At 36.4% G+C, this 12,403-nt stretch overlaps 1 protein-coding gene across 2 annotated transcripts in view; it reads left to right on the top strand.

Annotated features, from left to right (window-relative positions):
* Window positions 1-12,403, top strand: part of SNTB2 (syntrophin beta 2) — a 94,458-nt gene that overhangs the window by 32,447 nt on the left and 49,608 nt on the right. For both annotated transcript variants that reach the window (XM_063112369.1, XM_063112370.1), the window contains exon 2: window positions 12,074-12,287. In XM_063112369.1, the coding sequence (XP_062968439.1) occupies window positions 12,074-12,287 (214 nt within the window). The remainder of the gene's footprint in view (window positions 1-12,073; window positions 12,288-12,403) is intronic.

The following is a 12,403-nucleotide window of genomic DNA, read 5'->3' as shown; positions in this document are numbered from 1 at the left end:
ATGCATTATAGATTCCTCACAATAAGATTACATTTTTGTGTCACTGCCCAAGCAAACTGCACATCCATAAGTCATGCGTTTAAGTTTTTAATAGTTTATTAAGGAGAATTTTGCTCTAATGGCAGATTTATTTTAATAGAAGATTTAACTGAATTAACCTCAAAAAGATCATACAAATAGAGTTTATGTGACAACCTTCAGTATATGGAGTTAACATGTCCCACATATTCATAAGCACTTAATGGAGTTGAACAAGGACCCTTTATCCAAATATTTGCAGAAATCCTTAATCTAGAGCAATTAGCAACAATTTTTAACTGGGTCGTATTACTCATGCTGTACATATTTCTCACAATTTCATCAGAACAGGGTAACTAGGACTGCAAAAATACCTTTGTGACATAATCTTTCATATTTCATCTAACCAATATATATTTGTGCATCTTGTGTTAGTGATCCCTGCTATGAAACCTTTATCAATGCACTGCTAAATGTTGACCAATGTATGAAATTTGTTTGTGGTATGACTAACTATGCATATTGCTATAGTGATATTATGTGGAGTGGGGTACACCTTACTCTAAGAGGTTAGAAGCAAGCATAATGTCAAGCCAGAGTCATGGGAAGACTGTGTGTGGACTAGGAAAGTACATGACTTTTGCCTCATGAGTATGCAAGAGAATGTACTCAGGGCCTTAAACAGCCCTACACAAACAGCAGCACAGTTCTGAAGGGTGACTATGAAAAAAATAGCTATGAAACACTGTAAAGCGATGTGTTGTAATTATTGTTGACTTTTATAGTGTCTTGAGTTTTAATCCCTTAAGTGTACAATTGGTCAAGTGGAAAAGACAGGCAAAACAGAAACTGTGACATATGACAAGTGCCGTGATAGTAATGTGTAGAATGTTAGGGGAATATAAATGAGGAAAGCAGTGTGCTATTAAAATTGGTCTTTTTGTTAGAGGAAGACAAAGAACATTAGCTTGCTTCTTTTGCAGCTATTTTAATTACGATCTTCAGATATTCTTCAAAGTTGCATAATAATCTCACTCTGTAGGTCATTTATGTTCCATGCCTACTGTCTTTCAGGCACAGTAAAACAGTTTACTTCAATTTCATTAGCTAATCCTCATCCTCAGCTACTCAATAAATTTGGTATTAGGGTTGGTACTATAATTTTATAGATTATAAATTGAGATTGAAAAGTCTCAATTTTTTTTCTAAAATCACAAAGTTTATAATTGGTAGAACTGAAATTCAAATCTGGATCTGTTCAATTTCATAGACTCTGTCCATTACACTATACCCCCTCCAAAGAATATTATATTGTACACATACACACTAACATTCACTGCCTTCAACACTCAAGCATGGGCCTATATATCTTTCACACTGTATAAATCTGTTTCTGTTGTTTATAACAGAATACCTGAATTTGGGTAATTTATAAGGAAATGAAATTTATTGCTTACAGTTTCAGAGGCTGGGAAGTCCAAAGTCCAGGGAACACATCTGGTGAGGGACAGCAATGCAGGGTATCACATGGCGACAGTGGGCTGAGTAAGAAAGAGCTAGGCTTCTCACTTGCTCTCCTTATGAAGCCATCGTAACCACACCCTTGACCACCCATCAAACAAACAATGGATTGATCCAGTCCATTCGCTAGGGCTTAGTCCTCACAATCTAATCATCTCTTAAAAGGCTCCACCTTTCAGATGCCATAATTGGATTACCCACCCTCTTAACACTGTTACAATGGAGATTGTTTTCAATCCATGAAATGTTAGGGGCACATTTGACCCATAACACACATTATCTCATTTAATCCCCACAACAATTTTTTGAGGGTGATATTTTATGTTTTACAAATGAGGAAACAGAGATTCAGAGGTAACCCTTCAGACATCCCAATAGGTAAATGGTAATATCAAAACTTGAGCTGAGGTTCATTTGACTTTAAAGTTTGTTGCAGAGCTTTAATGATTTTACAGAAATCTGAAAGGCATCAAATGTAGGTTAATGCAAATTCATTGTAGCATGTAAGGCAATTCCATACTGGTACCCCATTATTACTTGAGGATTTATTGGATAGTGATCCCCTCCATTGTTGTATTGTTTCTGCTATTGAATCTGTTTCTGAAATTACTTTTCTAATTCATTTTTTATTTATTATTTGATGGCATGTATTTAAAAGTTAACTTTAGGGGCTGGCCCATGACTCACTTGGGAGAGTGTGGTGCTGATAACACCAAGGCCATGGGTTCAGATCCCTATACAGGGATGGACAGTTAGCTCACTTGGGAGAGTGTGGTGCTGAAAACACCAAGCCAAGGGTTAAGATCCCCTTATCTGTCATCTTTAAAAAAAAAAAAAGTTAACTTTATTATAATTTATTACCGAATACATGCTTATTATAAAAAAGTTCAAACACTATAGAAATGTTTAACTTCTAAAATAGAAGTCCCTGTAATTGCACTCACAAACATAACCACTATTACAAGTTGGCATATTTTCTTGAGCGCTTTATGAACATACTGAGCTATATCAAATTTTCTTATGTATAAAACTAAGAGCTTTAATCACTTAGAAATAACTGATAGCCTTAGTTTTACAGTGTATGAGTCATGATGTTTTTAGGAATTTGGTAGGGTTCGTTTTTTCACAATACAAGCCCCTGCTTTTAATACTTTAGCAGGATACTAAGAGGCAAAATAAATTATTCCTAGCCAGTTTGTTTCTTATGCAAACTACTTTTCTTATTGCCTCTGCTTTAGTGAAAATAAAACTGAATAAAGTCTTATCTATTTTTTCTAATCTTATGTATGGTCAAGACTTTTCTGCTATTGTCAATAGTCTTCTTAACTGCTTTGTGTGTTTTGAATCAGAAGGGTATGAAACAAATTGGAACATTGTTTCACATAAATTGATTCTTCTTTTTAGGGAAGGGAGAAATACAAAGAGTAGAATTGACTTATAAAAACAGATATGGCATAGAAAATAAATATAAATTTGAATACCAAAAAGAAAAGGAAAATTTGTAGTTTGAAGTGATTGTTCAGATCAATGTCTCCTAGTTTTTGAATTTATTATATAAAGGATTTTCAACAAATACTGTATGGCACTTTCTACAGAGAAATCTGCTGGTAGCTGTCTTTCTTACAAAAACATTTAAAAATGCAAACTTAAGATGTTTAAAATATTTTTTATAGAAAGTTGAAAAGCTTACATATTCTATTGCAGTTTGAGGAAATATCCCAAAGAAAAACACTCTTAAATTCACTTAAGAAATACTTACTTTACAAAATGACCCACAACTGGTTTACCATATAAGACTAGTAGTTAAAGAAGTCTACCAAGAAGAAATTATACAGTAAACAGTCCAAAGTCCCAAATTATTTCAGTCTAGCTTGTTGTTCTATGTTTGTATATATAAAAGCATGAAAGCTAATACTTTTTTTATAAAAGTAATAGATATCTATATTAGAATTTGATTAAGACACAAAAATATCTTTTTTTTTTTTTTTTTTTTTTTTTTGCCAGTTTGCATAAATTCAGTAGAAGGCCATAATTTAAAAATTCTGAAGTTTTAATTTCTGGTGACAAATTTCAGAGCTACCTTATTTCTTGTTTATTTGGACTTAGTATAGCTCAGAAGTTTAAAAGAACACTTGAGTTCTCCTTGTCATCCCAGTAGTAATTTGGGATCTTCAAAATGATTTTTTTCTACTTTTATTGACTTGGACAGGGCTTGTATTGAAAATGAGAGGGAAAGATGGATAATGAATTGAATTGAAAATCCCAGGACCAGCATTAACCACAGTTATGTTTTTAAACCAGAAAACACTGAAATTGTACCTTATAAGTGCACATGCTGCTTCTGAGGACATGTTTGGTTTCCTAGTTGAGGACTTTTCCTCCCTGATTCCTAACAAGAAGAAAGGAGCTAACTTCACAGAGTTAAATAAGACAATAATGGGAAGATAAGTATTATTTTGGAAATGCAGGTACATCAAGAACTATAATTCAAATTTGTGTTAGATATGAGGTTCTGGCGATTGTCCTATAACTCCTCACTGTTATAATGTCACAAATCACTCCTCCTACATCTTCAGACAAAAAATGCATAAAGAGACACGGATTTCCTGCTTTTAAAGAGAAAAAAAATAATAACATCCTGCATTTGTTGAGACAGGAGATCAAAATTGGGTGGACATATATACAATTTTTTCACCTATAAAATAGCAAAGATTGTCTTAAATGAGATTACTTCATGTTGGCAAGTATACTGACCTGGACATGCTCATTCATTGCTGGTGGGAGTATAAAATGATACAATTCTTTTGGGGAGCAATTTGGAAACATTTATTGTGAGCCTTAAAAATTCCTTTGGCCAGTAATTTCTCCTCTGAAAAAGATGTTTATTATAATATTATTGAAACTGAGTGCCCAATAATTAGGGAATGCCTAAATAAATTATGGTAAACTTACAATGGAATGCTATATAGCTATTTTTAAAAAATTTTTTATTGAATCATAATTATATACATATTTTCGGTGTTCAAAGTTGACGTATGTTCATCACATCAATATTACTAGCATATATATTGTTACAAATTGTACTTACTCTTTATGCCCCTTGTCCAGTCTCTCCCTATCTCCCTCTCCCTCCCCTCTCCCACCTCTGATAACCCTAGATTTCTTCTCTCCTTCTGAAAAAGTAACGGTTACTCTGTTGATTTGCTGCCTAGATGATCTGTCCAATGCTGAGAGGTGCGTTCAGGTCCCCCAGTATTATCGTAGAGCAGATGCTTCTTCTGTCACTCTGGAATGGGCTTTGTGGAGAGCGACATCCTCTTCTTTTCTTTATCTCTGCTGGTGATTCTCCTTGTGTTAGTACACTCCAGTGGCTGGTGGACCACCTGCATGGTGGTTGTGTCTAGATGCTTTCACGGCAGCCGTGGTTATTATGGTGGCTGTGGTGGGCCACCTACATGGAGGTGATGTTTTTGGCATGCTCCTTGGCATTGGCAGTGTGCCTGGCTGTGGGGAGGGAGTGTCTGGTCCCCGGCTCCAAGCGTTGGGTTCCTGAGCAGGCCTGGAGGCGCTGGCAGTGTGCCTGGGCCAGAACTAATTTTTTGTCCTTTGCTTACTTCTAAAATTGGGGAACTTCCTGTGGGGACCAGTACTTGAGCTGCGTGGTTTAGCTAAATTGCTGCTTCCCTAGGAAAGCCTTTTTGTACAGCTCAGATTTTAATGGTTGACTTTATAGGTACTTCCGGCTCTCCAGAGACCTGGTGCACCTGGGTTGTATAGAAACTCTGATCTGGGCATAAGTCTTTTTTCATCAAACCACACTGCATGCAATTCTATATTCCTGACCAGTCTCCTCTGAGTGGTCCTTCACTGATAGGGGTGCCAGTCAGCTGTTCTCGCTGTGCCCCAGTGTTCCCCTGGTGGGCCCGTCTCCCCCACTGCCCATAATGCAAACACTTCCCATGGGACAGGCCATGCACTGGTCCCTTGCAATGACTCACCAGCCTCTGAGTGGTTCCTTTTCTTCAGTTGTTGTGTCTCCTTGCTCCTATGTGGGTCCACGGGAACCCTATTAGTGGTCTTGCTGGCCTGGGGGCCACCAAGGCCCTCTTCTCCCCTGCTGCCTCCAAGCAACTTCATCTGAAGGGCACAGCTGTGGCTGGCTCCTGCTCCATGTGCTCAGCAGCTCCAGCCTTAAAGCGGCTGCAGCACAAAGTGATGGGAGCAATTTTTTCTTTCTCTCATCATGGCTTCTCATGCCTTCATGCACTCTGTAGGTCTCTCCTCCTCTTCCCCTGAGCTCTAGTGGCCCCAGCTTGGCTGTTGTTGCTTTTTTATAGTTGTAAATTGGTTGATTTGTGGGAGCGAGTGACACTGGGGACTGTCTATTCTGCTATCTTGACTGGAACTCTATATAGCTATTTTAAAATGATGCTTATAATTACAAAGAGTTTGTAAAACATGGGAAAATGTTTGTTCCTGTGTTAAGTATAGGACTAAAAAGTCTGGTAGGAAATATGGTGGAATTAGGAATTTTTGCATTTATCATCTTTTTTTTTTTTTTGTATTTTCCTGTTTAATTATCTGAGAGAAAAGGATGAAGCTAACCAATAAATATTAACCTTCTCTCCAGAGCATTAATGGCTGTTCGCAAACAGCTCAAGAAAGGAAAAAGACCAGAACTTGGTTCTGGTGAGTGGTTTGGAATGCCTTAATGGTTTCGGCTTTAAGAAGCAGAATGGGTATCTTCCTATTCTTGTTTGACTTCTTGGCTCTAGAATGGTCCTAAGCGATAAATCTTAAATGCTATCTCAAAACCCATGTAGTCTATAACCATGTCATAGAAACAGCATTGAGTGACATCTTGCACAAGGATTAGCTGATGTGACTGTTTTCAGAACATTGTGCTTTTCTCAGAAGCCTCTACATAGACAGAGAAAGATAAAGTTTGTTAGCGACTTTGCTCACTGTAAATGCCCTTCAGGCTGATTGTGAGAGTAGTAGAAATGGGGCCAGGGAAAAAAGAACGAATGAGAAGGGGCTGGGGGTGGGGGGGGGGAAGAATGAAAGAACTAAAACGAAAGACCCTGGCACCAGTATGACAGCTTTAAACTGCTGTTTCTCTAGGGCTAACATACAGTACCAGGAATTTTCTTCTCTTTCAGACCTATAAGGAGGAAATTTCTCTGTCTGACCAATATCAGGGGCACATCAGCTGCTGTACTAAGTTTCTTCAAATATCGTGGTATTGTGAGTTTGAACTTATTAGCTACCACTTCTACAACTGTTCTTAGAGTTGTGTGGATATAGTCTCATTGGATATGTAGAATTATTGGTTTGCCCCTACTGTATCTTAGTAAGTTCCCATTACTTTTGCATTACGATCAGTAGAAGTGGAATTTGAGACGTGCTTTGGAAAATGGGTTGTATTTGGACACATTGAAATGAAGAGATGAGGGAATGAATAAAGACACATCTAGGAAAGGTCAGAATATACCTTTTTGTAAGTATTTCAGTGATTTGTGGTGGCCTGTGCTTATGGTTGAAATCCTTGGAGGCTTCCTGTGCAAGCAGTTTGAGTAGTGAGTAAGATACTTGAGAGGACAGAGGAGATGAAGCAGTGGGAAAGACGAATTTACGCTAAAGACTGGACTGCATTCCTTAGGCAGTAGGAAACCATATAGGCTCTTAGAAATAGGGAGTGGCCTGATACGAGTTGGGGTTTAGGACAATCAATCTGGTAAACTTGTGTAAAAGAATGAGAGAAGTCTGGGCAAGAAGATCAGTTAAGAGGCCATTAATGATACAAAGGGACAACTATTTCATGATTCCACCTGTATGAGTTACTTAGAATAGTCAAATTCATAAAGATAGAAAGTAGAACAGTGGTTGCCAGGGGCTGGAGAGAGGAGGGAACAGGGAGTTATTGTTTAATGGGTTGAGAGTTTCAGTTTGGGAAAATGAAAAAGTTCTGAGTATGAATGGTGGTGATGGTTGCATAACAATGTGAGTGTACTTAATGCCACTGAACTGTACATGTAAAAAATGGTTTAAATGGTAAATTTTATGTTGTGTATATTCTACCACAATTACAAAAAAAAAAAAAAAGGCCATTACCATGGTGGTCTGGGTTATCTGGAGGCATGTTGGCAGTGGGAATTGAGGGGAATGAGTAGATTAGAGAATAGTTTTAGAGGTGGGATGGTTTGACACCTGATTGGATGTGGGGGCTCGGGAGAGGAAATAGTCTGCAAAGGTTTAGAAGCAGTTCCCAAACGTTGACTGAGCATGAGAATCAACCACCCAGGCAACTTTTAGTAAAATACAGATTGTTAGACTTTACACCAGGCTTACTGTAATACCGGTTTAGATCCTGGGTGGCTAGAAAGATGCTGATACTAATCCTGAAAACTAAAACAGTGAACACAGAAGAAGGGGATTCAGGATAATAAAGATTAGTTCACATTTGGATATGCTGAATTTGAAGGATGGGGACAGCACCCAGGCAGAAGAAACTGGGGCCAACAAGAGATACTGGATCTAGAGATCTATGTTAGATTTAGAGATCTAGCATTGAAAATTTCCAGGAGAAAGAGGATTAAGTGAGAAGAAAGTGCTAAAACCAGAGCCTTGGGGAACACCTACCTTGCAGGGATTGGAGGAGAAAAAGAACCAAAAAATCAGTGACTAGAAAGGAGGAATAAAAAACAGTTGATAGAGTACATTGTCATAGATATTGGAATGGTTGAGAATAAGGACTGAGGGCCTTTGGATAGGGTGAGTAAGAAAACACTGGTGACTCTTTAGAATGCAGTCTTATTCAGAAGAGACTGAGTGAAAGGAGAATATAGAATAGCAAGCATAAACTTCCCCCCCTAAGGAATGGTAAATGAGGGAGGAGCCAATTCAGGGTTAGTTAGGCCAAGGCAAAGCTTTTTTGGTTTGGATAAACTTTGTACTATTTTAGGCCAGTAAAATATTTATTGAGTACTTGTCTCTCATGGGTTCCATCTCTTTTGCTGTTTCTTCTCTTCTCCCAGCCATTTAATAGTGGAATGTCCTCTTCCTCATACTATACTATACTATACTATACTATACTATACTATACTATACTATACTATACTATACTATAGTATACTATACTATACTATACTATCTATACTATACTATACTATACTATACTATCTATACTATACTATACTATACTATACTATCTATACTATACTATACTATACTATACTATACTATACTATCTATACTATACTATACTATACTATACTATCTATACTATACTATACTATACTATACTATACTATCTATACTATACTATACTATACTATACTATCTATACTATACTATACTATTCTATACTATACTATTCTATCTATACTATACTATACTATACTATACTATACTATCTATACTATACTATACTATTCTATACTATACTATTCTATACTATACTATGGACCATGAAGTATCTTTTGTATAAGCTTTAGACAGCCACATAAATAGAATTCAGTTTAAAATCAGAGACTGCTTAATATCCCAAATATGGAACTCCTTGTAACTTTATTCATTACAGCTTGGAATTCAGTAAGAATCAGTTGAATCTTGGATCCCATCCAGTGCATTATAGTTTTTGAAGTCTCAACAAGATTTCAGTTTATAAGGTAGTTTTATGTTTAAAGTTTGAGCAAGGTTTCAGTATGTTTTCATCATTTCTTAAGTTTTTTTGTTTGTGTACATGATATGGATTCAAAAATTTCAAATATATAATATATAAAGAAAAAAATTAAGTACAGTCCTACACCTATATATAAGCACTATTGATATTTTGATGAAAAAATTTCCAGACACCTGAACAGGTGTGTGTACAGTACATGTATATGTTTTTGTCACTCTAAAGAGGAGAAGGGGTGCAGAGATGCTTTTGGGGTGAGAGGAAGCCCCCGTCACTTTCAGTAAGAATGATCTGTGCATGAAAGAAAATTATCTCCAGCATCTAAATGCCTACAACAATTTATAAACATTAGTGTTTAAATATTTTGAGGATAATCTTTATCAGGAAAAATGAAATAATTCTGAAATATATCCTGGGTTCTGAGTTGAACTGAAAGCCATGTGGGGATGTAAGGGCTCCGTTTATCCAGCCAGAAGTCCAGGTTAAGGCCCTTTGGCAACTGGGGAGGTCTTAACATAAGACTAGAACAGAAGACTGTTAACTTTCCACCTTTCCCAAATCTCAGGTAAATTAGAAACAGATGTTTATTCAGTTTTTCAGCCATTATGGATGGCTAATTAGATGTGGGAATGGGCTGCATTGCTGTCAACTCAGGTGAGACTCATTGCTCTTATAATAAGGTGATCCATAGATTGCATGTGTAGGTCTGTGTTTTAGTATTGATGTAGTAATCAGTTCAGCGATACTACTGTGTGATTTAATGAACTTCTGAGTAGATCATTAAGACTTCTTTCCTATCCAGTATAATATTCAAGAGTAGTCATTTAGAATGTCTTTAATTTCCCCTTTTCATAGCCCAATAGTTGGTATACTGCCTTACATGTTTAAAAAGCCTATTTCTGCCAAAGTTCTTATGATCTAATCCTGTCTTGAAAGCACAGAGCTAAAATATGTATTGAAATGCCTGAGTCAGCTGCTCCGGGGATATATTGGCTGCACCCCTGCTCATTATTTGAGGATGAAAAATCTCTTGGGTGATCTGAGACTACCAGCTTTTCTCTCCACCCAGAAAACCACGTATTATAACTATGTGGAACACACACACTATACAAACACTACATAAACTATATCTAAATTAGAATTGTTATATTTTCTAGTATGCTTAATTTCAGCAGATCTTGTTTAATAACTTGTAAGAAAGTAACTTCACCTCTTCTACTGATTCTTGTTTAAATTTTTTTAACTCTTCTCTAACTTTCTAATTTAGGGAAGGAAAAAGAATGGCACCCACTATTTATTAAATTTTACTATGTGCCTGGAATTTTTATGTGTTTAGTATTACTCCCATTCTATAGATGAGGACTCCAGAATGGTCAAGTGAGGTCCCATAGCATTGAAATAGCAAGCATAGTTAGGATTTGAACCAGGTCTGTCTGATTCCAAAGGCATCTCTTTTACCACATCATGCTATAGAATGAGCTGTTGACTGGTAGGCTTACAAAAGACTATTATGGATATTATTAAGTAAAAAAAAAAAAAGGTGCAGAACAGTAAGAATAATATACTACCATAGAGTGAAATATATGTGTATACATATATATACACAAGTGTATGTGTCTATTTTTACATATGCTTAGCGTATCTAGTATCTCTCTGGACAGTGGTGGTTGTCTCTAGGGATGGGAGCGAGGCAGCTAGAAATCTGGACTCTTATTATAAAACTTTTTATACCTTTTGAGTTTTGTTTTATGTGCACGTATTACCCATTCAAAAGAGAAACTGTTTTAAAGACTCTTAGCTATGTTTTTAGAAACATATCTAAAAGTTTCAGAGGCTTATAAGGTTTTTGATGCTGTAGAATATTAATATCAGGTATTATAATATTGACAAACATTGACAATGATCATGTCTTTTTAGTTTCTCAATTTTCACGATGCTACTCTAATGACTTATCACACTGGGATTTGAAAGGAAGATAGAATGCTGATATAACATGTATTGATGTTAGCAGAGGTAATGATGACTGGTTCATCTATGTCCAAATATTTATTTGTATTTTTAATGCTATTAAAGATGTTAGTAATCTTTAATTTATCTAGTTTTTGAAAGAAGAACACCATGCCTCAGATGACAATAGTTGCTAGTCATGACTGAGGAAAAAAAAGAAGTATTTTATATTAGTCTTAAAATTGAACTTGAAAAGAAAAAGCTTCCTATTCACTAAAAGCTATATTTTTAATTTTGGGCTACATTAATGGAAATAGAGTATTCTGAACAAGCAAGGCGATGAGTTGAGTCTTCTTTGCACTTATAAAATCATACTTTATCTTGAATATACTTTATTTTTGCACTTTTTTTCAGAACTGTAATGATCTGTTTACATAGCTGTCTCTCCTACTAGGCTGGGCATTCCATGAGGGCAGAATCTATGTATCATTTGCCCTTGTATCTTCAGTGGCTAGCCTATTGCCTGACACTGGGTAGGTAGCTAATAAATGTTAATTCAAGTCAATCAAATCGAACTAGAAATACTTAGTACAAAGAAGAGAGAGATATATATAATCTGTCTTCAGATATTTGAAGGGTTCTCATGTGGAAGAGGTTAAGTTTATTTTATATGGCTTCAGTAGACAGCAGAACAATGGGTAGAAATGTCAAGTTCCTAAATGTCAAGAGGCACCTAAAGCTAGATGGCATTATCTCAGGAGGTGCTGAATCTATCTCCAAGGGATTCATGGCTCTTTAACTTAGTTTTGCAATTTGTTCTAGCTATTGCATGTATGTGAGTGTTTCCGTTGTCATTTTTCATAGAAAACAAAAATACTAACCACCTTCTTTGATTTTTATTCATAGTCAAGTTCATCCGAGAAGTAACACCATATATCAAGAAGCCATCACTGGTATCAGATCTGCCATGGGAAGGTGCAGCTCCCCAGTCACCAAGCTTTAGTGGCAGTGAAGACTCTGGTTCTCCAAAACACCAGAACAGCACCAAGGACAGGAAGGTCATCCCTCTCAAAATGTGCTTTGCTGCTAGAAACCTAAGCATGCCGGATCTGGAAAACAGGTGAGCTGTACTTAACAAGAATACCATACTTACAGCTTTACAAACTTAAGGACGTGTTACAATATTACATGACTCTGTTAACTAAATTATACAGAGGAAAACATAAATCTGAGATA

This window comes from Cynocephalus volans, chromosome 10, assembly GCF_027409185.1.
Source record: "Cynocephalus volans isolate mCynVol1 chromosome 10, mCynVol1.pri, whole genome shotgun sequence".
Lineage (NCBI taxonomy): Eukaryota > Metazoa > Chordata > Mammalia > Dermoptera > Cynocephalidae > Cynocephalus > Cynocephalus volans.
The sequence above is the reverse complement of the archived record's forward strand: the minus strand, read 5'-3'. Positions and strand labels throughout refer to the sequence as shown.